Source organism: Macaca thibetana, chromosome 16, assembly GCF_024542745.1.
Source record: "Macaca thibetana thibetana isolate TM-01 chromosome 16, ASM2454274v1, whole genome shotgun sequence".
NCBI classification, from domain to species: Eukaryota; Metazoa; Chordata; class Mammalia; order Primates; family Cercopithecidae; genus Macaca; species Macaca thibetana.
In genome coordinates, this window is record NC_065593.1 from 52,085,660 (window position 1) to 52,108,298 (window position 22,639).

General features: G+C 55.1%; 4 protein-coding genes across 6 annotated transcripts in view; 2 read left to right on the forward strand and 2 right to left on the reverse strand.

The window, feature by feature from the left end:
* PSMC3IP (PSMC3 interacting protein) overlaps positions 1-22,639 on the reverse strand; it is a 146,736-nt gene that overhangs the window by 106,676 nt on the left and 17,421 nt on the right. The window lies entirely within an intron of this gene.
* CCR10 (C-C motif chemokine receptor 10) lies at positions 2,292-3,513 on the reverse strand (the record flags this gene model as incomplete). The annotated part of the gene is made up of 1 exon (XM_050762955.1): positions 2,292-3,513. A coding segment is annotated over one exon (1,074 nt), but the record flags the coding sequence as incomplete, so codon positions are not given.
* Positions 5,013-22,451, forward strand: CNTNAP1 (contactin associated protein 1). Of its 3 annotated transcripts, none has more exons than XM_050762541.1 (24): positions 5,023-5,825; positions 6,756-6,857; positions 6,971-7,164; positions 7,929-8,076; positions 8,167-8,370; positions 8,911-9,095; positions 9,859-10,002; positions 10,669-10,930; positions 11,407-11,556; positions 11,821-11,992; positions 12,466-12,572; positions 13,033-13,152; positions 13,685-13,888; positions 14,087-14,243; positions 14,334-14,461; positions 14,753-14,938; positions 15,451-15,672; positions 15,930-16,169; positions 17,912-18,265; positions 18,415-18,542; positions 19,661-19,754; positions 19,943-20,188; positions 20,293-20,340; positions 21,089-22,451. In XM_050762541.1, the coding sequence occupies exons 1-24, from the start codon at positions 5,759-5,761 to the stop codon at positions 21,373-21,375; spliced, it is 4,149 nt and encodes a 1,382-aa protein (XP_050618498.1). In that variant the 5' UTR covers positions 5,023-5,758; the 3' UTR covers positions 21,376-22,451. The 3 variants fall into 3 exon arrangements, 2 of the variants coding, with proteins under 2 accessions (XP_050618498.1, XP_050618499.1); XM_050762542.1 differs by lacking the exon at positions 5,023-5,825 and adding an exon at positions 6,009-6,627; XR_007720100.1 differs by lacking the exon at positions 21,089-22,451 and having other exon boundaries at positions 5,013-5,825; positions 19,661-19,765.
* The window catches only part of VPS25 (vacuolar protein sorting 25 homolog), a 91,830-nt gene continuing 79,206 nt past the window's right edge, over positions 10,016-22,639 (forward strand). Inside the window, exon 1 of the mRNA XM_050762940.1 lies at positions 10,016-10,019. The gene's annotated coding sequence lies outside the window, so the exon portion shown is untranslated. The remainder of the gene's footprint in view (positions 10,020-22,639) is intronic.

Below are 22,639 nucleotides of genomic sequence, written 5' to 3' on the forward strand. Positions count from 1 at the left end.
GGTCCAGGTTTCGTCACAGCCTCCTCTGTCCAATCCCTGTGCCTGGCGCCGGGCGCGGCTACCAATCAGACGGCTGAAACCCCGGTGGGTTGCATCATGTGCCCCTGGCTGGGTGACAGCAGGGAGGGGCGGGGAAACAGGGAGGGAGGGGACGAGAAGATGTTAGCCACGCCCTAGTCTCTGAGGTCGGACGCGGGGTGCTAGTGACGTCACGGAAGCCCGCCTTCAGGCTCTTGGTTTAACTCTTGGCTCACCAACCAACAAATTAAAATCCCTGTGAGAAGCTTTGGTACAGGACAGAGGAAAACCCAACTGTCGCTCTCTGAACCCCTGTCTCGTCTCAGGGTCCCTGAGAAAGGGAAACGCCTTGGCTACTAAGAGGATGTAGCTCTGGAGGTGGCCCTCCACGTCTGGGGAGGAATCCAGTTTCTCGAGTTTCTGGGTCTGATTCAGCTCTCCCCTGTCCTTTTTTTTTTTTTTTTTTTTTTTCTTCCACACAGGGTCTCGCTGTTTCGCCCAGGCTGGGGTGCGGTACAGCCATCATAGTTTACTACAGCCTCGAACTCCTGGGCTCAAGGGATCCTCCCACCTCAGCCTCTCCAGGAGCTGGGACTACAGGTGCACACCACTATGCCTGGCTAATTTTTTAAATTTATTTTTTGTAGAAATGGAGCCTCACTATGTTGCCTAGGCTGGTCTCGAACTCCTGGGCTCAAGCGATCCTCCCAGCTTGGCTTTCCAAAGTGCTGGGATTACAGGTGTGAGCCACTGCACTTGGCCTCACCTCCTTTTTGAGGTGAAGCAGTTGAGGCAGGCACTCTGGGAAGGCGCAGACCTACGCCAGAAATAAAATCGAATATAGAGCTCACAGCTCACCGAACTCAGCTGGGGAGAGTGGCTTGAGAGTCCAAGGAATTCTGTGGTCTCGGAACAGAGTGGAGGCCTCTTAGGGCGAATATCCTGCTGTTCTGTGTAGGAAGGGGTTAACCCAGGCGTTAGGCGGCCGGGGCGGGGCCGCGGCCTTCGCGGGCGCGCGCGCGTGTTGCTGACTCAGCGGCGATTCCCGAGATCTCTGATGGGGGGTTCCAGGTCGGTCCCCAGTGGCTGGCGTGGGGGACCCTTTGAGGATCGGCGCCGTCTCCGGGTCTTCCCTGGATCCTGGCCCCTAGAGGCCGTGGGGGACCTCTTTTCGCAGCTGCTGCCGGAGGCTCTGAGAAGGACTGCTAGCCCGGGCTGGGCTGGGATGGGCGGGAAGGGGCGGGGCAGGGCGGGACGGGCGGGGCCGTCGGGCCAGCGCCTCCCTTGAGACCTCCTCGCCACGCCCCGCCCTTCTCGACCCTAGACTCCAGGCTGGAGTGGTGGGTACAGCTTTGCTGACCGGTATTAAACCGCGAGAACTGTCGCACGTGAACACCATCCTGCCCGTTTTGATTGTGTAAAACAAAGACCAGGAATCAATGCGAGCGGGTTTAGAGGCCATCTCGGCTGTGGCCTCTCTCCAGATGAGAGTGGCCTGTACTGAGAGATTTCCTAGGAATAGAGATACCACAACCATCTTCCCGGTCTGGATCCCAGGCCCTTGCCTGCAGAGAAGTTTTTTCCCATATCCAACCTCTCTCTTTCCGGCCAGCTCAGTGCATTTCCTCTGACCCAGTCCCCAGAGAAGATGGAGAACAGCAAGTATCCCTCACCCCCACCACACCCATGATAACTACTCCGGAAATTTGCAGATTGCAATCCCTCCTAGGTTTTTCTTCAAGGTGAAAAACTTCAACTCAACTTTTAAAATTAGTTTTTTCATTTTCCTTCCATCAGACACTAGGAAGGGATTGTAAAGTGGTAATGTAATCCAAATGCCCACCCAAAAAGGGAATCTCTTGCCCCTCTCCCCCCTCCCCCCACACCACGCAAAGGCCCACAGCGTCCACGACAGTCTGAACATTCCAATAGCGGGAACTCCGTATTTGCTAAGGCAGCCATTACTGGAGAGCGCTCTAGTTGTTAGAAAGCTCTGCTTTACAGTATTGCAAGAGGAACCCGCGCCCCTCCTTGCCTGGCAGCTTTCCCACCTCACCTCTGTTGGCTGAGGCCGGGTGACGGTGGAGGGAGTGTCAGTGGCTAGAGCTTTAGCAGACTCAGCAGCCCCCCACCCCCACCCAGGCCCTCAGCGTCTTCCACTCAGAGAGCCAAGCGCTGGGGTTGAGGGGCGGGCAGGGGCGGGATGTTAACCCACCGGCTCTGCCCTGCCACAAATCACTTCCAAGTCGGTGACTCAAAAATAGTAACAGTTGTTGGGTTGCATCTAATTTCCATGTTATCGATTTAATGTGGCAAGGCACAGAGGTAGTCCCTTTAGGTCCCTCTCTCTTTCTCAGTGTCCCCCCACCTACTCCCCTTTCCCACGACCCTCAGCCTGCCCCCTCCTCTAGATTCGCAGCCCTAGTTGTCCCAGGAGAGACTGTGGGTCTCCGTGGGAGCTGAGCAGGAAGAAAGGCGGGGCCGGCGGGGACAGCCGCGGCGGCGATGAGGCCCTGAGGGGCATCCCCCACCCCGTAGCAGCCTCCGCAGGTCCTGGCGGAAGCGCAGACCCAGGAAGGCGTAGAGCACTGGATTGAGGCCGCAGCGGGCGAGGGCCAAGCCGCTGGTCACCAGCAGTGCGACATCCTTGCGTTTGCTGGCAGGGCAGCTCCGCTCGCGTGCAGCCAGTAGATCGGCCGTATCCAGCAGCAGGGCGAGGCTGTAGGGCAGCTGCAGCACCACGAAGGCCGCCACCAGAGCCACCACGACGCGCAGCGCACGCCGGCGCTCGGGCCCCCTGGCGGCCAGCAGCGTGCGGCCCAGGAGCGCGTAGCAGGCTACCATGACGCCCAGCGGCAGCGCGAAGCCCAGGGCCACCTGCGCCACGGCGCTCGCCCCCTTCACCGTCTGCGTGAGGCCCTCGGGGAAAATGAGACGACAGCGTCGTTGGCCTTCCCGCTGCCCGTCCCGGCTGAAGAGGAGCGCAGGCAGCGCCAGGAGCAGCGACAGCAGCCACACAATGACAGAGACCAAGTGTGCGCGGCCGGGAGTGGAGGGCCGCGGCCCTGCTGGGAGCGCTCGCGCTATGGCCACGTAGCGGTCGGCGCTGATACAGGCCAGGAAGAGGAAGCCGGCGTGGAAGGAGGCCGAGTAGAGGCCAGAGATGGTGCGGCAGGTGGCACTTCCCAGACTCCAGCCCTGAAGAGCCCCTGCTGCCGCGAAGGGCAGAGTCAGGGCCAGCAAGAGGTCGGCCAGGGCCAGCTGGAGCAGGTGGGCGGAGGTGGGCGAGCGCGCTGCACGCCGGGCTGCTAGGTGGGTGGCCAGGACCAGGCCATTGCCGGCCAGACCCAGCGCAGCCACGGTCAGGGAGACACTGGGTTGGAAGGCCCGGCTGAAGGCCTGGACATCGGCCTTGTAGCAAAGCTCTGGCAGCGGCTCAGCCGAGTATGCCTCCTCTTCATCCCCAGAGTAATGGCCCCAGGAGACCTGGGAGGGTCAAATGAGAGGCGGGATCTTATGAGACACATCTGACCACACCACTCCCCTGCCCACACATGCCTTCCAAGCTGAGAGCTCCTGTGTGGTCAGATGTAACAGTACACGGAGAGACATAAGCTCTTCTCCAGACTCTTCCTAGCACACCTTCAGCAGGCCTAGGCTTCTCTTGCACTCCTCCTATCTCTGCTTCCAGCTTTCTGGGTGACCTTGAGCAAGTCACTTGCTCTTTCTAGACCTCAGTTACCTAACATGTAATGTTGAGATTATAAATCCTGACCAGCCGACCTCTCAAGATTTGCTGTGAAGATGGCAATACGGAAGATAATGGCTGGGGAGAACTTGTGTTCTCCAAAGACCATAATACAGAGTTTGTATTATTGTTATTATTTATTATTATTATTTTTGGAGACAGAGCCTTGCTCTGTCGCCCAGGCTGGATTGCAGTGGCACAATCTCGATTCACTGCAATCTCTGCCTCCCAGGTTCAAGCGATTCTCCTGCCTCAGCCTCCCGAGTAGGTGGGACTACAGACGCCCCACTACAGACGCCCACCACCACGCCCAGCTAATTTTTGTATTTTTAGTAGAGATGGGGTTTCACCATGTTGGCCAGGCTGGTCTTGAACTCCTGGCCTCAGGTGATCCACCCACCTCGGCCTCCCAAAGTCCTGGGATTACAGGCCTGAGCTACCGGACCCAGCCCAGAGTTGTATTATTAATAAATCCTAGAGCTTCAGTTCCCTTTGCAGCGCCCTCTCCTGGAGTAATGCCCATATGCAGGCTTTTTCTCAGACCTGAGCCCTGCACTCCAACCTCGGTCTGGGGTGGGTTTCTGTTTGTCTTCTTTCCCTTCCCTACCCACCTTCCCTCTACCTCCAATACCAGCACACTGAACCACTCATGCCAAGGGGGTCTCCGGGGTTGGGACTCAGGTTTTCAGGGCCCAGGTGGGACCCTGGACCTCTAGGTTCAACCCGCCTTTCCCCTCAGCCCTAGTCCCCGTCCCACAACCCCAGCCTCACACCACCAGCCCATTTATCTGGAGGACTCCTAGTCTGAGATAGTGCCAAGAATCCCGAATAAGCCATAGGATGGCAGAGGCCTATTGCCAGGTGGAGAATCCCATTCCTTCCCTGTTTCCTCCCTCTCTGTAACCCTTCTCCCCCTCCCTGCCCCCACTCCCACCTGCTCTGTGGCCTCCGTTCCCATCTCTGGCTACACAGGTTTCTGAGGTATAGCCACAGGGGGTAGAAGTTAAACTACTAGAGGGACAGGAAGGAAGAGGCGGGGAGAGGGGCCGAGAGGGAGGTGGGGATTAGGGTCTAGGGGGTCACTTTCCCATTCCACATCCTCCAAAAGACTTTACTCTCTTGTGCAGGATCTGGATTTTATGAAAAAAAAAGAAAGAAGAAAGGAAGAAAGGAAGGAAGGAAGAAAGAAAGGAAGAAAGAAAGAAAAGGAAGGAAAGAAAAAAGAATGAAAGAAAGAAAAAAATAATTTACTGTCTTTACTCTGTCAGTGAAGAAAGAATGGGCTTCAGAATATAATCGTTTGCTGTATGATATTGACTCAGTTTCTTGACCTCTCTGAGCCTGAGGTTTTTCATCTGCAAAGTGGAGTAAAGCAAAAATCCTAAATTCATAGTGCCCAGCACCACTCCTAGAGCTTAATTTGCCTTCAGAAATGTTTACTTACCCTTCATTCCATTTCCAGGCACCCCGCCCCCGCCACCACCTCCCTTTTCTTGAAATTTTCAGGATGCTTCTGGCCCTAGGTTCCCTATCCTCACCCCTGTGGCCCTAGTCCCGGGCAGCCTCGGGTTACTTGGGGTTTTCTCGGTGGCTAGAGGCTCTCTACCCCCGCCCTTTCGCAGCAGGGCTGAGGCACGCGCTTGCGCGGGGTCCGGGAAACCGGCGCGTGCCAGGAGACAGAGGCTGGGGAAGGGGGGAGGTGAGAGGAGAGAGGGTGGAAAGGAGAAGAGAGAGCGGAGGACCAGGAACGACAGCGAGAGAGAGAGAGAGAGAGAGAGAGAGAGAGAGAGAGAGAGAGAGAGAGAGAGAGAAGAGAAGAGAGAAGAGAGAGAGAGCACTTGGGGGCGAAAGGAAAGAGGGAGGGAGGGGTCGGTAAGGAGGAGAGAGCCGTCTGCTGCAAACCCCAGGAGAAGAGCTTGGAGCCCAAGCCAGAACTCGAGCCATAGCCGGAGCCGTTCACAGGGAGGCGGCTGCCGGGACCGTCAGCCCTGCATGATGCGTCTCCGGCTCTTCTGCATCCTGCTCGCCGCGGTCTCAGAAGCCGAGGGCTGGGGCTACTGTGAGTGTTGGGCTTGGGGGCAGGTGGGGTTGGGCCCAGGTGTCCAGAGCCTGCAGGGCGGCCCCGCACCGCATTGCGGCTGGGTGGTCGCGGGTCCTTCCCGGCCGGCGCGCGCCCGCTGGCTCTCATCTTTTCCTCTTTTCCTGCCTCTCCCCCGCGCTCCGCATTGCAGCTCTGAGGCTGCCGCGCGCGCCCGGGGGCTGGGGCTGGGCTCCGGGGCGAGGATGAAGTCAGCCGGGCAGGGATTTGGGGATGGGATCCAAGCAGGAGCTGGTGCCTGGGTTTGAGGCTAGGGCTGGGGGATAAGTGTATACTGGTGACCGAGACTAGGATTAAGGTTTTTCCAGGGCTTGAGGCTGGACTTTGGAGCTGGCCAAGGAGTGGGGTTTGTGGCTAGGGCTGGGGTTTGTGGCTGGGGCTGGGTTTTGTGGCTGGGATCCAAGCAGGAGCTGGTGCCCCTGACTGGTGCTAAGGCTCGACATGGAGCTGGTGATGGTGCTAGGACTGGCTGAGGTTGGGTACAAGGCCTGTATTTGGGGATGGTGCAGGTTTTGGGGGCCGAGTGGGATTGAGGCTAGGGTTGGAGCTGGATTGGTGTCTTGGGCTGACCTAGGTTCTGGAAGATGCTGAGGTTTAGGATTGAGTTTGGGGAAGTACTAAACCAGGGCAGGTATTGGGCTAGCTAGGGAGGGTCTGGCCTTGGGCCTATAGGTGTAGCCTAGGGGTTTCCCTAGAAGGAGAAGGCAGCCTCCTCTGAGCATGCAGCTGTTGCTGCAGCCAGGATTGAATAGATGGCTTTAAGGTAGAGCTGGGCGTGCCTCTGGGGGTGGTGGCTGGGGGCAGAGAAGGGAAGCTTCGGTGGCTAAGTGGGCGGGCCTTTGGAAGGGCCTGGGAGGTGTTAGCGCTAACATGTCGGTTTCCCTACCCTAGACGGCTGCGACGAGGAGCTGGTGGGTCCCCTCTATGCACGCTCCCTGGGCGCCTCCTCCTACTACAGTCTCCTTACGGCCCCGCGATTCGCCAGGCTGCACGGTGAGCTCCGCGGAACATCAGCTGTGAACTGGCAGCGCACCGCGGCAGGGTAGGGGTCTCTGGAGGGCTTCGGGGAGAAGGATAGCCGGTTAAAGCTCTTGTCTCTTCTATAGGCATAAGCGGGTGGTCACCACGGATTGGGGATCCGAATCCCTGGCTCCAGATAGACTTAATGAAGAAGCACCGGATCCGGGCCGTGGCGACACAAGGCTCCTTTAATTCTTGGGACTGGGTCACACGTTACATGCTGCTCTATGGCGACCGAGTGGACAGCTGGACACCGTTCTACCAGCGAGGGCACAACTCGGTACTCTGGGCACCAAGGCGGTAACAGTTGGGGAGCTTCCTCTGCTCCAGGCTCTGGAGGGGCACCAGCCTCTGGGAAAATGGAGGGGGTGGTAGTGAGGGCATGGACGAGGAGCAGTGACTCCACTCCAGGGACTCTGTCCAGAGGGGCTGTCAACTTAGGACGTGCACGAAACACTCGGTTCACAGGGTTTAACACACTTTAGGGTAAAATCTGGGAGAGCTTCCTAAGGAGGTGACATTTGATTTCAGGTCTGAGGAAATAATAGGATGGTGGGAGAGGACACTTTATGGAAACTGACCAGGCAAAGCCGCCTAGCAGGGGAGACCAAAGAGTATTTACTTTCCAGAAGTCGAGATTGGCTGGGTGTGAAAGTTGTGGGCTGGAAGGCTATGGAGAAAGAAGCAGAGGGGGTCCGGGTGCAGTGGCTCCCGCCTGTAATCCTGGCATTTTGGGAGGCCAAGGCAGGTGGATCACTAGGTCAGGAGTTCAAGACCAGCCTGGCCAACATGGTGAAACCCCGTCTCTACGGGGAAAAAAAAAAAAAAAAATTAGCCGGGCGTAGTGGTGGACGCCTGTAATCCTAGCTACTCGGGAGGCTGAGGCAGAGAATTGTTTGAACCCGGGAGGCAGAGGTTGCAGTGAGCTGAGATCGCACCACTGCACTCCAGCCTGGGCGACAGAGGGAGACTCTGTCTCAAAAAATAAAATAAAAAAAGAAGTAGAGGGTGGAACGTGGTTACTACTCTCTCCCACCTCCTCAGACCTTCTTTGGTAACGTGAACGAGTCTGCGTTGGTGCGCCATGACCTGCACTACCACTTCACCGCGCGCTACATCCGCATCGTGCCCCTGGCCTGGAACCCACGCGGCAAGATCGGCTTGAGGCTCGGCCTCTACGGCTGCCCATACAGTAAGCATGCAGAGAGCGCGGAGGGGGCCCGGGAGACAGACAGCCTCCCCAGTCCCCGGCCCATCTACGGTCCTTTGCTCCTTTGCGCAGAGTCCGACATACTCTATTTCGACGGTGACGATGCCATCTCATACCGCTTCCCACGAGGGGTCAGCCGAAGCCTGTGGGACGTGTTCGCCTTCAGCTTCAAGACCGAGGAGAAGGACGGGCTTCTGCTGCACGCCGAGGGCGCCCAGGGCGACTACGTGACGATCGAGCTGGAGGGGGCACACCTGCTGCTGCACATGAGCCTGGGTGAGCTCGGCGGCCGGTGCGATGAGGGGTCAACCCCTGAAGTTCTCTCACCGCCCTCCTCGCAGCACCTCCTCCGCGCAGCCGCGCTCACGCCTGGTCTTCCACTTCTCTAAGGCCTGGACCAAACTACGCCTTTCTTGTAGTATTTGGTGCTAGCAAAACACTGGAGTCGGAGTGAGAACTGGATTCCAGTCTCAGCTCTACCACTACCCAGAGATGTGACCTCGGATGGGGCACTTCCGAGCCTCAGTTCCTTCCTTGTACACACACACACACACACATACACACACACTGTATCTCATTAGCTTTTCATAACACCCGCGCGATGAAATAGAAGCAGCTCATGTGTTCCCACTTTCACAGACAGGAAGCCAGGCTAAATGGCTTACCCTGTCACACACTCACCAATGGCTGTTTATCTATTAGCCCACTCTCCCTGCTTGCCCTGGGCTTTGTTACAGGCTGAAGCTCTGCCTAGGAGCTTGGACTCCATGGAGTTCTCTTGGCTTGAGGTCTTACTCTGTCCTGCCCCACCCTCAGGCAGCAGTCCCATCCAGCCAAGACCAGGTCACACCACCGTGAGCGCTGGCGGAGTCCTCAATGACCAGCACTGGCACTACGTGCGGGTGGACCGATTTGGCCGCGACGTAAATTTCACCCTGGACGGCTATGTGCAGCGCTTTATTCTCAATGGAGACTTCGAGAGGCTGAACCTGGACACTGAGGTGAGAGACTAGGGAGGTGCTATTTCGTGGTAGGGGCAGGATGCTGGATGAGTGAGTGCAGGTCGGTCTCTCTCTCTCTCTCTCTTTCTCTGTCTCTCAGAGGTAAGACCTCACATTCAGGCTGTGGGTGGTGGCTCATGCCTGTAATCCCAGCACTTTGGGAAGCTGAGGTGGGAGGATTGCTTGAGGCCAGGTGTTCAAGACCCACCAGGGCAACACAGTGACATCCTACCTCTATTTAAAAAAAAGAGATTATTTTTTAAAGACCTCGTATTCCAATTCCTGAATATCCTAGCAGCCCTTGGCAAACTTGCCGCTCACCAGAAAAAGACCGTTTTTTTTTGTTTGTTTTTTGTTTTTGTGGGTGTTGGTGTTAGCATGCAGACTTCCAGGCACCATTTCAGAACTAATGAGGTGGGGTTTGGAAATCCAGATTTTGGGGACTAGGCAGGTAGGAAAATTGTCCCTTGGATCCTCCCACAACTTTGTGGAGTTGTTAAAGACCCTGACCCCATCTGCAGATAAGAATCCCAGGCAGGCTAATTGACTTGCCCAAGGGCGTGCAGCAGATTTGTGTTGGAGTCAGAGCTTGAACTCGAGCCTTGAAAGGCCTAGCAAGCTTTAGTACCGACGCTGGGGAAATGTGTGTTTCAAATCTTTTACAAAGCCCCACCTGGCGTTTGGGAACGCATACGGCGGGGATGCGCGAGAAAGGCAGGCGCGCTCCTGTGCCTAAGGGGCCTCATTCCCACCTCTCCCGCAGATGTTCATCGGAGGACTGGTGGGCGCCGCGCGGAAGAATCTAGCCTATCGGCATAACTTCCGCGGCTGCATAGAAAACGTAATCTTCAATCGCGTCAACATCGCAGACCTGGCTGTGCGGCGCCATTCCCGGATCACCTTCGAGGCCAGTGGGCAGGGGGGTCTGGGAGGACAGGATACCAAAGCCTCGTGGAAAGCAAAGAGGTGGAGCGGGAAGAGATATTGAACATCAGATAAAAGCGGAGGATCCCTCAGTCCCCAGCCAAATGCTCAAGTTGGGAGGAGAGCGGGTCTCACTTGAGGTGCACGAGCCACGCAGGCCCCTCGTTAAGAAGCCGTGGTCGGGTCCAATCACCTTGGTTCACAGATGGGAGCGTAAGGCGCAGAGACAGGGGGTGGCTTGACCAGGGGTCGTGCAGCTGCAGTGACTGAGTAGGGACTTGAATCGATGGTTTCTTTGATATGCCCCCCTCACCCCTCTCCGACTCTGGAGCTTTGTCGGGAAGCTGGCAGGAGCCTGGTCTGTGGCCCGAAATTGCCTCTCGATACTGGAAGGAGAGAAGCGGTTGCCTAGCAGACGGTGGAGATCAGCGAGAGCAAGCGAGCAGAGTTCCGAGGGCCGACTGGGTTGGGGCCCCCTCCACAGATGGACGAGCTTGGAGGGGATGGGGTCATGTCCTGGTTGGAGATCTCACCCCCGCCAACACCGAAGGAGGGCGGTGACCAGGGTCTTAGACCAGTGTGAAAACTGAATCCCAGCTGAGGCAGAGGCGGCTCACGGGTGTTGATGCGTCTTCGCTTGTGCCCCTAGGGTAAGGTGGCGTTTCGTTGCCTGGACCCGGTACCGCACCCTATCAACTTTGGAGGCCCTCACAACTTCGTTCAAGTGCCCGGTTTCCCACGCCGCGGCCGTCTGGCAGTCTCATTTCGCTTCCGCACCTGGGACCTCACCGGGCTTCTCCTTTTCTCTCGTCTGGGGGACGGGCTGGGCCACGTGGAGCTGACACTCAGCGAAGGGCAGGTCAACGTGTCCATCGCGCAGAGCGGCCGAAAGAAGCTTCAGTTCGCTGCTGGTGAGGGCGTTTCGGGGGAGGCACAAGCAGAGAAAAGAAGGGTAGAGGAGCCCGAGAAAGTTGTAGGCCTGGACTGAGGCCTTTACATTCTGGTGAGGGGAGAGGGAGTGAAGGGCGCAGGGCAGGAAGCCCCAGGGTACTGGGAAAAGATGGGAGTGGCTGGAGGCAGTGAGGAGGCGGATCTGAGGGACTAAGGATTCTTGGAGAAGGGGGAAGCCTGGGAGTCCTGGTATTCTCCAGTTCCAGAGGGCCCCTGGAGATCGTTACTCATTTATAACTGTGCAGACTCTGTGGCAGTTGCTGGGTCATGGATAATGAAGAGGCATTCAGAGAGGTCTCCACTGGGTGTGAGAAGTGTAATCACAGGGGCACACAGGCTGCTCCTGGGACACAGTGGGGCTGCTTCCCCACTCAGGACATTCTTCTAGCCTAGTTGCTGCTTGCCTCCACCCACACTATCATTCATTCTTGTCCAGGGTACCGACTGAACGATGGCTTTTGGCACGAGGTGAATTTTGTGGCACAGGAAAACCATGCAGTCATCAGCATTGATGATGTGGAGGGGGCAGAGGTCAGGGTGTCATACCCACTGCTGATCCGGACAGGGACCTCATATTTCTTTGGGGGTAAGTGAGGGCCAACCTGACCAGATCTCTGTTTCTGGGTGGGAAGGCTCCATCTAAGTCCACCCAGATGGGGCCATATGGAGAATTTTGGAGGGAGCAAGCCCTCTTTCCTCTCTGGGGCCTTGGGGAGTAGAAGGTCATTGCCATCTACACTTTGGGTCTAGTCCCCTTTCTTCCTTTATGTCTGGCACCCCCTTGGCATCTCCCTGGGGGAGGGTCTTTGGGGTCTCCCCTGGAGAGGGTCTCACGGGGTGGTTGCTCCAGGTTGTCCCAAGCCAGCCAGTCGATGGGACTGCCACTCCAACCAGACGGCATTCCATGGCTGCATGGAGCTGCTCAAGGTGGATGGTCAGCTGGTCAACCTGACTCTGGTGGAGTTCCGGCGGCTTGGATTCTATGCTGAGGTCCTTTTTGATACATGTGGCATCACTGATAGGTACCCAGGAGCCCCTAACAAGAGGTGACCCCTCCAAAGCCCTCTTCCCTGGTCTCCCAGTAGGAATGGCCTTTCTCAATAGTCTCCCTTCTCCTTGTCTCTGCTCCTTAGTCCCCTGCTTGGGGATGATTCTTCTTTGATCTTTTACCTCTGATTTCCTCCCTTAAGGTGATACATGCTCAGGATGGAAATGACACATCTGTTTTTGGTCCTAGAGGGGTTTTTTGTTCCGGGGGGGAAGATGGGGGTAGAATAAGGCATGTTTTGCTGTTTTCAGGAAGGGGGAACAGTAGTACTTGAGCCCCGAGGACTGCCTAGTGCCCCTGCATCTGGGCTTACACCCGGCTGGCTAGGCGGGGTGTGTCTCGCTGGGTTCTGGGGCTTCAAGGAGCTGGGAGTGAAGCTTGCAAGGATCAGACCCCCTCTCCAGCTCCCAGTAAGGCTCTTTCCCTTGGTCCTGACCCCTTCCCTAGGTGCAGCCCTAACATGTGTGAGCATGATGGACGCTGCTACCAGTCTTGGGATGACTTCATCTGCTACTGCGAACTCACGGGCTATAAGGGAGAGACCTGCCACACACGTAAGCCAGATGCAGTATGGGGGAGAGTCAGGGACAAGGGAGGTCAGGAGAAGGTTGCTGGGGATCATGAGGCTGCTAGAGATGGTGAGGATGGCCCTTCCAGCCCTCTCTCTTTTTGTTTTTGGTTTTTTGAGACAGAGTCTCACTCTGTTGCCCAGGATGGAGTGCAGTGGTGCCATCTGGGCTCACTGAAACCTCTGCCTCTGAGGTTCAAGCGATTCTCCTACTTCAGCCTCCCAAGTAGCTGGGACTACAGGTGCCCACCACCACGCCTAGCTAATTTTTGTATTTTTAGTAGAGATGGGGTTTCACCATGTTGGCCAGGCTGGTCCCGAACTCCTGACCTTAGGTGATCCATCACCTCGGCCTCCCAAAGTGCTGGGATTACAGACCTGAGCCACTGCACCCGGCCAGCCCTCTAACTCTCTAACTGCCTTTGTCTCACTTTACTATCTGCCAGCTTTGTATAAGGAATCCTGTGAGGCTTATCGGCTCAGTGGGAAAACTTCTGGAAACTTCACTATTGATCCTGATGGCAGTGGCCCCCTGAAGCCATTTGTAGTGTACTGTGATATCCGAGGTAAGTGTTTCTGATGGGTGGTGGGTAAGGAGGGAACCGGGAAGGACAGAGTGGTGGTGGTGGTGGTGGGGGCAGTTAGACTAAACAGGTGGGGTAAAGGAGGACAGAGGGTAAGGGGATACTGAGGAATTTGTAACCTAGCCTTAAAAATAAATCCCACGCCAGGTGCAGTGGCTCACCCTGTGCTCCCAGCACTTTGGGAAGCTGCTCGGGAGGCTGAGGCAGGAGAATTACTTGAACTTGGGAGGTGGAGGTTGCAGTGAGCTAAGATAGCACCATTGGACTTCATCCTGGGCAACAGAGTGAGACTCCGTCTCTCAAAAAAAAAAAAAAAAAGTAAATTCCAGCTTCCTTACCCATTCCAGCTATCTCATTTCCAGCCTACAATGCAGAGTGCCCAGGGCAGAGGTGCAATGGAGCTGCTGGCCACGTTCAGTGGCTCTGAGTTGCAGCAGCAGTGGTGAAGGTGGGCAGGGAGATGGGTAGAGAATGCCCAACTCCAGCCAAAGCTCTGTCCCCTCTTGTCTCCCAGAGAACCGAGCGTGGACAGTTGTGCGACATGACAGGCTGTGGACAACTCGAGTGACAGGTTCCAGCATGGAGCGGCCATTCCTGGGGGCTATCCAGTACTGGAATGCATCCTGGGAGGAAGTCAGTGCCCTTGCCAATGCTTCCCAGCATTGTGAACAGTGGATCGAGTTCTCCTGCTACAATTCCCGGCTGCTCAACACTGCAGGTTAGGGCTGGGGTCAGGGAGGGAGGTGGCGGAACTGGAGGAGACACCAGTGGGGGCCTGGGAGAAGGAAGCCAGAGAGCTAGCTGGGGCTTTGGGTTGGAAGTTTCAAGGAGGGGTCTGGGCTGGTTGGAAGGGTGAGAGGAGCCCAGAGGCTAACGGAGGGACAGGGCCTGGAAGCTGCCTGCACCTCTTCCCCAGGAGGCTACCCCTACAGCTTTTGGATTGGCCGAAATGAGGAGCAGCACTTCTACTGGGGAGGCTCCCAGCCTGGGATCCAGCGCTGTGCCTGTGGTCTGGACCGGAGCTGTGTGGACCCTGCCTTGTACTGCAACTGTGATGCCGACCAGCCCCAGTGGTGAGGGGGCAAAGAGACAGGGTTTTTAGGACTCCGGCGGGCGGGGGAGCTGAGTGGCTGGGTCTGAGCCATGGAAACCTGCCCCCACAGGAGAACTGACAAGGGACTGCTGACCTTTGTGGACCATCTGCCTGTCACTCAGGTGGTGATAGGGGATACGAACCGCTCCACTTCCGAGGCCCAGTTCTTCCTGAGGCCTTTGCGCTGTTATGGCGATCGTGAGTGGCAATTGCCTTTTGTGTGCCCTCCCAGAGCTGACTCTCCAGTTTCCAAAAGCTAGGCTGCATGAGTCACCGGGGGTCTCTAGCTGGGGTACCCGACCCCCAGCTCCTGCTGTGATCTCATTGCCACTCTGCACCTCGCTGCTCTTTCATTCCACTCCTTAGTCTCTCCTCCATCACCTCAAACTCTCCCCCTTTGCCTGACTTCCCCTGCCCCCAACCCCAGGTTCTCTTCCTCTTCCACCCTCCAATCTCCCTGACGAGACCCTCCTCCATCTGCTTTTGTAGGAAATTCCTGGAACACCATTTCCTTCCACACTGGGGCTGCACTACGCTTCCCCCCAATCCGTGTCAACCACAGCCTGGATGTCTCCTTCTACTTCAGGACCTCTGCTCCCTCAGGAGTCTTCCTAGAGAATATGGGGGGCCCTTACTGCCAGTGGCGCCGACCTTATGTGCGGGTGGAACTCAACAGTGAGCAGGCAGACTGTGGGAGGGCCTCGGGGTAGATGAAAGTGCTGTCTGGGGAGACATGGGCAGGTGCAGGCTGCGGTTGGAGCCCACGGCAGATGCCCTTTTGACAGGCAGCATGGGAAGGGTTGAGATACCCTGGGTTCTAGCCCTCACTCGGTCTTGATGGCTGCTCAGGTGACCCTAGGCACTCACTTGGCCTCTCTTGGCCTTAAGTCCCTTCCTTGTACATAAGGAAGCTAGACCTTCGAGTCCCTCTCACCGCTGATTAGCCATGCTTCTAGCCTGGGAGGTGAGGCTGGGAAGCTGGTTTCAGGGATCTGTGATGTGGGGAGAGACGAAGGGTATGAGGTTTTAAGCAGTTGGTAAGTTTCATTGTAAGCTACAGATAAATTGGAGGGATATTCAAGAAGCTCCAAAGAGGTGAGGTAAAGAGGTTGTATTAGACAAGGAATCCATGAAGGATCTTGTAGGTCTGAGTCCTTTTCTCCCCCACCCTGCATGACACTGTCCAGCATCCCGGGATGTGGTCTTCGCCTTTGATGTGGGGAATGGGGATGAGAATCTCACAGTACACTCAGACGACTTTGAGTTCAACGATGACGAGTGGCACCTGGTCCGGGCTGAAATCAATGTGAAGCAGGCCCGGCTCCGAGTGGATCACCGGCCCTGGGTTCTGCGGCCTATGCCACTGCAGACCTACATCTGGATGGAGTATGACCAGCCCCTCTATGTGGGTGAGCAGCAACCCAGAGGCAAGTCTGAAGCCTCCTTTACCTTCCCACCCTCCAAGGCCGCTTGCCTTGTTTCCAGGAGCCTCTGTCTTAGGTGCCAGTCCTCTCTGCTTCAGAGCAAGCCAGGGTCTCACTTGTCCCTCCAGGCCTTTGTATTCTATTCTATTCTTCCAGCCCCCTTGGCTCCCTTTCCAACTACAATACTTACTCCTGTCTCTGGCTCTGCCTCCATTTCTTGACCTGTTGCCTACCCTTTCCAGGATCTGCAGAGCTTAAGAGACGCCCCTTTGTGGGTTGCTTGAGGGCCATGCGTCTGAATGGAGTGACTCTGAACCTGGAGGGCCGTGCCAATGCCTCTGAGGGAACCTCACCCAACTGTACAGGCCACTGTGCCCACCCCCGGCTCCCCTGTTTCCATGGAGGCCGCTGCGTGGAGCGCTATAGCTACTACACATGTGACTGTGACCTCACGGCTTTTGATGGGCCATACTGCAACCACGGTCAGTGCTACTGGTTACGGGGCAACAGGAAGCCATAGGGTGTAATGGGATGTAGGGAGGGCAGGGAAGGAAATAGCATGTAAAGCCCACATCATGGAAAATTAGAGTTGTCCCTGGATTCCTGAGCTCTGAGTTTGGGGAGTCAGGCAGTTGAAGATGATGGGTGACTCCAAAGGCATGGACAAGGAAGGGATAGTACAGATAGCTGGTGCAAAAAGAGATCAAAATCACCAAGCATGCTTTGGGAGCCCAAGGTGGGAGGACTGCTTGAGGCTAGGAGTTCGAGACCAGCCTGGGCAACGTGGCAAGACCCTGTCTCTACAAAAAAAAATTCTTTTTTTTTTTTCTGAGATGGAATCTCACTCTGTCACCCAGGCTGGAGTGCAGTGGCGTGAACCCGGCTCACTGCAACCTCCACCTGGTTCAAGCGATTCCTTTGCTTTAGCCTCCCGAGTAGCTGGGACTACAGGTGTGCACCACTATGCATGGCTAATTTTTGTATTTTTAGTGGAGATGGGCTTTCACCACATTGGCCAGGCTGGTCTCGAACTCTTGACCTTGTGATCCGCCTGCCTCAGCCTCCCAAAGTGCTGGGATTACAGGTTTGAGCCACCGCGCCCAGCCAAAAAAGAAATTTCTTAATTAGCTGGGCATGGTGGTGCACACTTAGGCCTAGCTACTCGGGAGGCTGAAGTGGGAGGATCACTTGCACCTAGGTCAAGGCTGCAGTGAGCTATGATCGTGCCACTGCACTCCAGCCTGGCGGACGCAGCAAGGACTGCGTCTACAAAAAAAAAAAAAAAGCAAATTGCTTCCCCACCTTCCCACCATCACCATGGTAACATAGGCGAACTCTCTTGTAAATGTATTTGATAATTGCTGCATTCCTAAAACACGTCAATGACTTGGTTCTTGGTTAAGGTGAGCCTTGATATTCCCCATAGCAAGATTCTACACACATAGCAAGACTGCATCCTCCCTAAGGCTGGCCTATAGGGAGGATGTATGGGCAGATGGGTTACTGGTGGGAGGAGTGTGGGGGACTAGGGAGATACAAGATTTAAGGACCAACAGATTTCTGGTGCTGGTTTGGAAGTGTGAGTAGTGGCACATATACTACATGGGGTCAGGATATCCCCATTCTGATCTTGGCTGTCCCCTTACTGTGTGTCTTTTTTTTTTTTTTTTGTGAGACAGAGTCTCACTCTGTCACCCAGGCTGGCATGCAGTGGCACGATCTTGGCTCACTGCAACCTCTGCCCCCTGGGTTCAAGCAATTCTCCTGCCTTGGCCTTCCTATAGTAGCAGGGATTACAGGCATGCACTACTACACCTAGCTAAGTTTTGTATTTTTAGTAGAGATGGGGTTTTGCCACGTTGGTCAGGCTGTTCTCGAACTCCTGACCTCAGATGATCTGCCTGCCTCGGCCTCCCAAAGTGCTGGGATTACAGGCGTGAGCCACTGTGCCCGGTGTTACTGTGTATATTTAAGCAAGTCACTCCTCATCTCTGAGCCTGTTTCCCCAGTTGTAAAATGCAGGGGTTGGATCAGATGATCTCAAGTTTCCCATGGCTGTAAGAGTCTGTTCTGTGACAGAGGGGCTCAAAGGAACCTAAAAGTAAATGGAGGGTTGTGAGGGTGGCAGAAACTGAAGTCTCAGGATGTGTGTATGGATGACATAAAACCTCTGAATTGGGGAGCGAGCAGTGTGGGGCCCTGACTTCCCTGCTTCTACCTGCAGATATTGGTGGTTTCTTTGAGCCGGGCACCTGGATGCGCTACAACCTACAGTCAGCGCTGCGCTCTGCAGCCAGGGAGTTCTCCCACATGCTGAGCAGGCCGGTGCCAGGCTATGAGCCTGGCTACATCCCGGGCTATGATACTCCGGGCTATGTGCCTGGCTACCATGGCCCCGGGTACCGCCTGCCTGACTACCCCCGGCCTGGTCGGCCTGTGCCCGGTTACCGTGGGCCTGTCTACAATGTTACGGGAGAGGAAGTCTCCTTCAGCTTCAGCACCAGCTCTGCCCCCGCTGTCCTGCTCTACGTCAGTTCCTTTGTTCGTGACTACATGGCTGTGCTCATCAAGGATGATGGTAAGCTCTCCGGGGCTCTCTCACCCCACTCCAGCTTCACCCAGGTGCCCCTAATTCTCCTATTGATTCACAAATACAAGGACTATGTGCTGTTAGAAGATAGGGGTCATGGGAGATGAGACCCTGAATTTCTTCTCTGCACCCCACAGGGACCCTTCAGCTACGCTATCAGCTGGGCACCAGCCCCTACGTGTACCAGCTAACCACCCGCCCAGTGACCGACGGCCAGCCCCACAGTGTCAACATCACCCGTGTTTACCGGAACCTCTTCATCCAGGTATGCATAGAGGGAGGTGAGCCAGTTCAGATCATAACCTCATGATCTCGGTTGTGGCATCCAGGAAAACATCAAATACTCAACATTTGTAGATCACATTTGAATGTATAGAGGATTTTCATGTGTGTCACCTCATGTAACCCTCACAATAGCTCCAAGAGGACAACAGGCATTTTTTTTTTTTTTTTGAGATGGAGTTTTGCTCTTGTTGCCCAGGCTGGAGTGTAATGGTGTGATCTCGGCTCACTGCAACCTCTGCCTCCCAGGTTCAAGCTATTCTCCTGCCCCAGCCTCCTGCGCAGCTGAGATTACAGGCATGCGCCACAATGCCCAGCTAATTTTGTATTTTTAGTAGAGACAGTGTTTCTCCATGTTGGTCAGGCTGGTTTCAAACACCCGACCTCAGATGATCCACCTGCCTCGGCCTCCCAAAGTGCTGAGATTATAGGCATGAGCCACCACGCCCAGCCAGACAGTAGGCATTCTTATTTAAGTGTTTTACAAATCAGTAAACAGCCTCAGAAAGTAAAGTGGTTTCAGCTACTCAGGAGGCTGAGGCAGGAAAATTGCTTGAACCTGGGAGGCGGAGGTTGCAGTGAGCTGAGATCGTGCCACTGCACTCCAGGCCTAGGGGACAGAGTGAGACTCCATCTCAAAAAAAAAAAAAGGAAAGGAAAGTAGTTTACCAAAAGTCAAACCGCTGGTAAGCTGCAAAGATGGGGCTCAAAACCAGGTTTTTAAAAAATATATAGGCCAGGTGCAGTGGCTCACACCTGTAATCCCAACACTTTGGGAGGCTGAAGTGGGAGGATTGCTTGAGGCCAGGAGTTTGAGACCAACCTGAGCAACATAGCAAGACATCGTCTTCACAAAATATTTAATAAATAAAATAAAAAAATAAATATATATATATACCAAATCCTACATCTAGGCCCAGGAGTTGCCCACTTCAGACTGAGCTAGGACTCACCCAGCTGGCACCGCCAGTTTGGACAGAATGAGAGATCTCCAGTATCTGCCCCCAAGTATATTCCCAGGGTCCACACAGCTCCAGTCCAGCCCACAGGCATCTGCTTGTGGTCCCCGCTCCCTCATCACCCTCCCACTCCCCACCTCAGGTGGACTACTTCCCACTGACAGAGCAGAAGTTCTCGCTGTTGGTGGACAGCCAGTTGGACTCACCCAAGGCCTTGTATCTAGGGCGTGTGATGGGTAAGCTGCAGGTGCGGACGCGTTTTAGGCAAGGAGCTGTGGGATATGTTCCTGGATCCTCAAGGAAACTGAAGGCCCTGGGAATGGCTATGAGGGCGGTGGGAAAGATGAGTGGGAAACCTGTGGACAGTGAGAGTGGCAGGGCCTTTGGGTCCAAGTCCCTCTTTCTGGGCCTGCCTCTCCCTCAGAGACAGGAGTCATTGACCCGGAGATCCAGCGCTACAACACCCCAGGTTTCTCGGGCTGCCTGTCTGGTGTTCGATTCAACAATGTGGCTCCCCTCAAGACCCACTTCCGAACCCCTCGACCCATGACTGCTGAGCTAGCTGAAGCCCTTCGAGTTCAGGGAGAACTGTCCGAATCTAATTGCGGAGCTATGCCACGTCTTGTTTCAGAGGTGCCACCTGAGCTTGATCCCTGGTATCTGCCCCCAGGTACATTCCCAGGACACAGAGGATGGAAGGGAGGGATGCCAGGAAAGGGAAATGATTCTTAACATGGAGGAGGCATCTCCTAACTGGTGGTTTCTCCTCTCCAGACTTCCCGTACTACCATGATGAAGGATGGGTTGCCATACTTTTAGGCTGTGAGTAGCACTGATCACTAAGCTGACCTCCCAAGACTACCCTCTGACTGTCAGCATCCTTTCCCTGCCCCTGATCCCCAAGGCTGCAGGATGGCAAAGGCACTAGATGCATGATGGCACCAAGGATGATAAGACAGGCTATTCTGAAGGTGCCGTATAACTGGGCAGAGATTTTTAAATGTTGAGGATGCTACAGATTTTTAAATAAAATATTAAAATGGGGCTATAGCTAAGGGATGGGAAAATGGGGATACAGTAACACCTAGAGAGATGAGAAATTGGGGTAACTACCAGGGATGTGGAAAAAGAATATTAGAAACAGAAGGTGGCAGGGGGTAAGCCAGGAATTCAAACCTGCCAGACACTTGAGATGAGCTTAGTGTGGTTGAACAGCTAGCTGAGTGTCATATATTATGCTTTTGGCCAAAAGTAAGTATGTGTGTGTGTGTGTGTGTGTGTATATATACAGGTGAAATCCCAAAGAGTGTGTGTGTGTGTATACAGGTGAAATCCCAAAGAGTGTGTGTGTGTATACAGGTGAAATCCCAAAGAGTGTGTGTGTGTGTATACAGGTGAGATCCCAAAGATCTGCCCTGAATTGTCCCTTTTCTTCCTTTCGGTTTTGTTGGCCTTTCTGCTGCTGGGGCCGGTGGGAATATTGGTGCATGTGTGCATGCGCGTGTGTGTGCGTCAGTGTGTATATAGGTGAAATCCCAAAGATCTGAATTGTCCCTTTTCTTCCTTTCAGTTTTGGTGGCCTTTCTGCTGCTGGGGCTGGTGGGAATGTTGGTGCTCTTCTATCTGCAAAATCATCGCTACAAGGGCTCCTACCATACCAACGAGCCCAAAGCTGCCCACGAGTACCATCCTGGCAGCAAACCTCCCCTACCCACTTCAGGCCCTGCCCAGGTGCCCACCCCTACACCAGCTCCCACCCAAGCTCCAGCCTCAGCCCCAGCCCCAGCCCCAGCCCCAGCCCCTGGCCCTCGGGATCAGAACCTACCCCAGATCCTGGAGGAGTCCAGGTCTGAATAAGTCAGAAGGGCTTCTGGGACCAATTACAACTCCTCTGAAATTCCCCGAGTCCTGCCTCTCCCCCACCCGATCAGGGACATTTGGCTTCTCTTAGCTGGCTCTGCTCATCCAGAGGATACCCCCATGCCCCCGCCAAGTTTGGTGGGCAGAGCTATAGATGGGACCCAAGGGAGTGGCCGAGCCTCACTGCCTAAACCAATGCCCTGCTCATCCCTGTTTCCCCAGGCTCCTGGCTGTTTGCCCCAAAGGAGAAGTCTCGTGGGGTTGACATAGGTCCTTCCTGCCATCTCTGTCCCAGCTGCTGTCAGGGATTAACAACAGTGTAGGGGAGATTAACTGCCTCCCTTCCAATAGACACTATCAGCAGGGACAGATGTGTGGGAGTGCAGGGCTGCAGAGGGTATGGGGGGAGGAGGCTGCTAAACCCTATCCCCCAGCCTCCCCCCTGCCCTGAAGAAGATCTTCCATCTGCTTCCACTCAGCTGGGGGCTCGAGAGGGCTTGATGGCTGTCCCCTGCCCCCCTCCTTTGGTTTTTACACAGAGACCAAGAGGCCTCAGTTTAGCACCTTAGTACCTCCGCTGCTTCACTTGCTTTAGCCAAAGCCATAAAAAACCTGCAACGTAGAGAAAATAATGCAGATACCCTGATTAGCCAGCCCTCTACTCCTCCACCCTTTTCCAAGATATGCAACGGCCTTGGTGCCTGTCCAAAGGCTTCGCCCCCTCCAGTGCATGAGGAGCCCTCTTTCCTCCGCTCAGAGATGCTGCTTCATTTACCCAGGAGGTCATATTCTTTATATGTATTTTTTGTTGCAAAGTCTCTCTCTAGAGAAACTCTATATATTATTCGAATTTTTAAAGTATTTGTTTATATATAAAAGAAAAGCTCAATTGGCCGTGCTGTCCTGTGCTGTGCTGTGCCCACAGTCCGTAGTTTGCCTCTCCTGTGTTGGAAGTCTCATGAGTCCTGCTGGTCACTCACCAGCCTGGTCCGGCCTCCACTCTGAAGCAGGGTTGAGCCTGCTGTGCTCTCAGACACGGAGCCGTTCCAATAAAGCAGAGTGGCAGAGCCCCAGTCTGTGTGTGGTAGCTGGCGTCGTGGTTAGGGGATAAGTGGGATGATTTTAAGGGAACTAACCTGAGGGCTCAGGAATTTCTAGAAGGAGCTCTTAGAATCCTTGCATCACCTTCCAGGGGCTTGACTGGCTCTTGCCGGACCCCCCATCTCCCCCTTTGCCAGACCTCAGTAGGTAAGTGGGGATC

Bases quoted from the DNA above. Each gene is read 5' to 3' on its own strand.
- CNTNAP1 (XM_050762541.1), top strand. From the start codon at position 5,759: ATGATGCGTCTCCGGCTCTTCTGCATCCTGCTCGCCGCGGTCTCAGAA. The intron at 16,170-17,911 runs GTCAGTGCTACT...TTCTACCTGCAG, and splicing joins TGGGCCATACTGCAACCACG to ATATTGGTGGTTTCTTTGAG. The intron at 20,341-21,088 runs GTGAGTAGCACT...TCTTCCTTTCAG, and splicing joins GGTTGCCATACTTTTAGGCT to TTTTGGTGGCCTTTCTGCTG.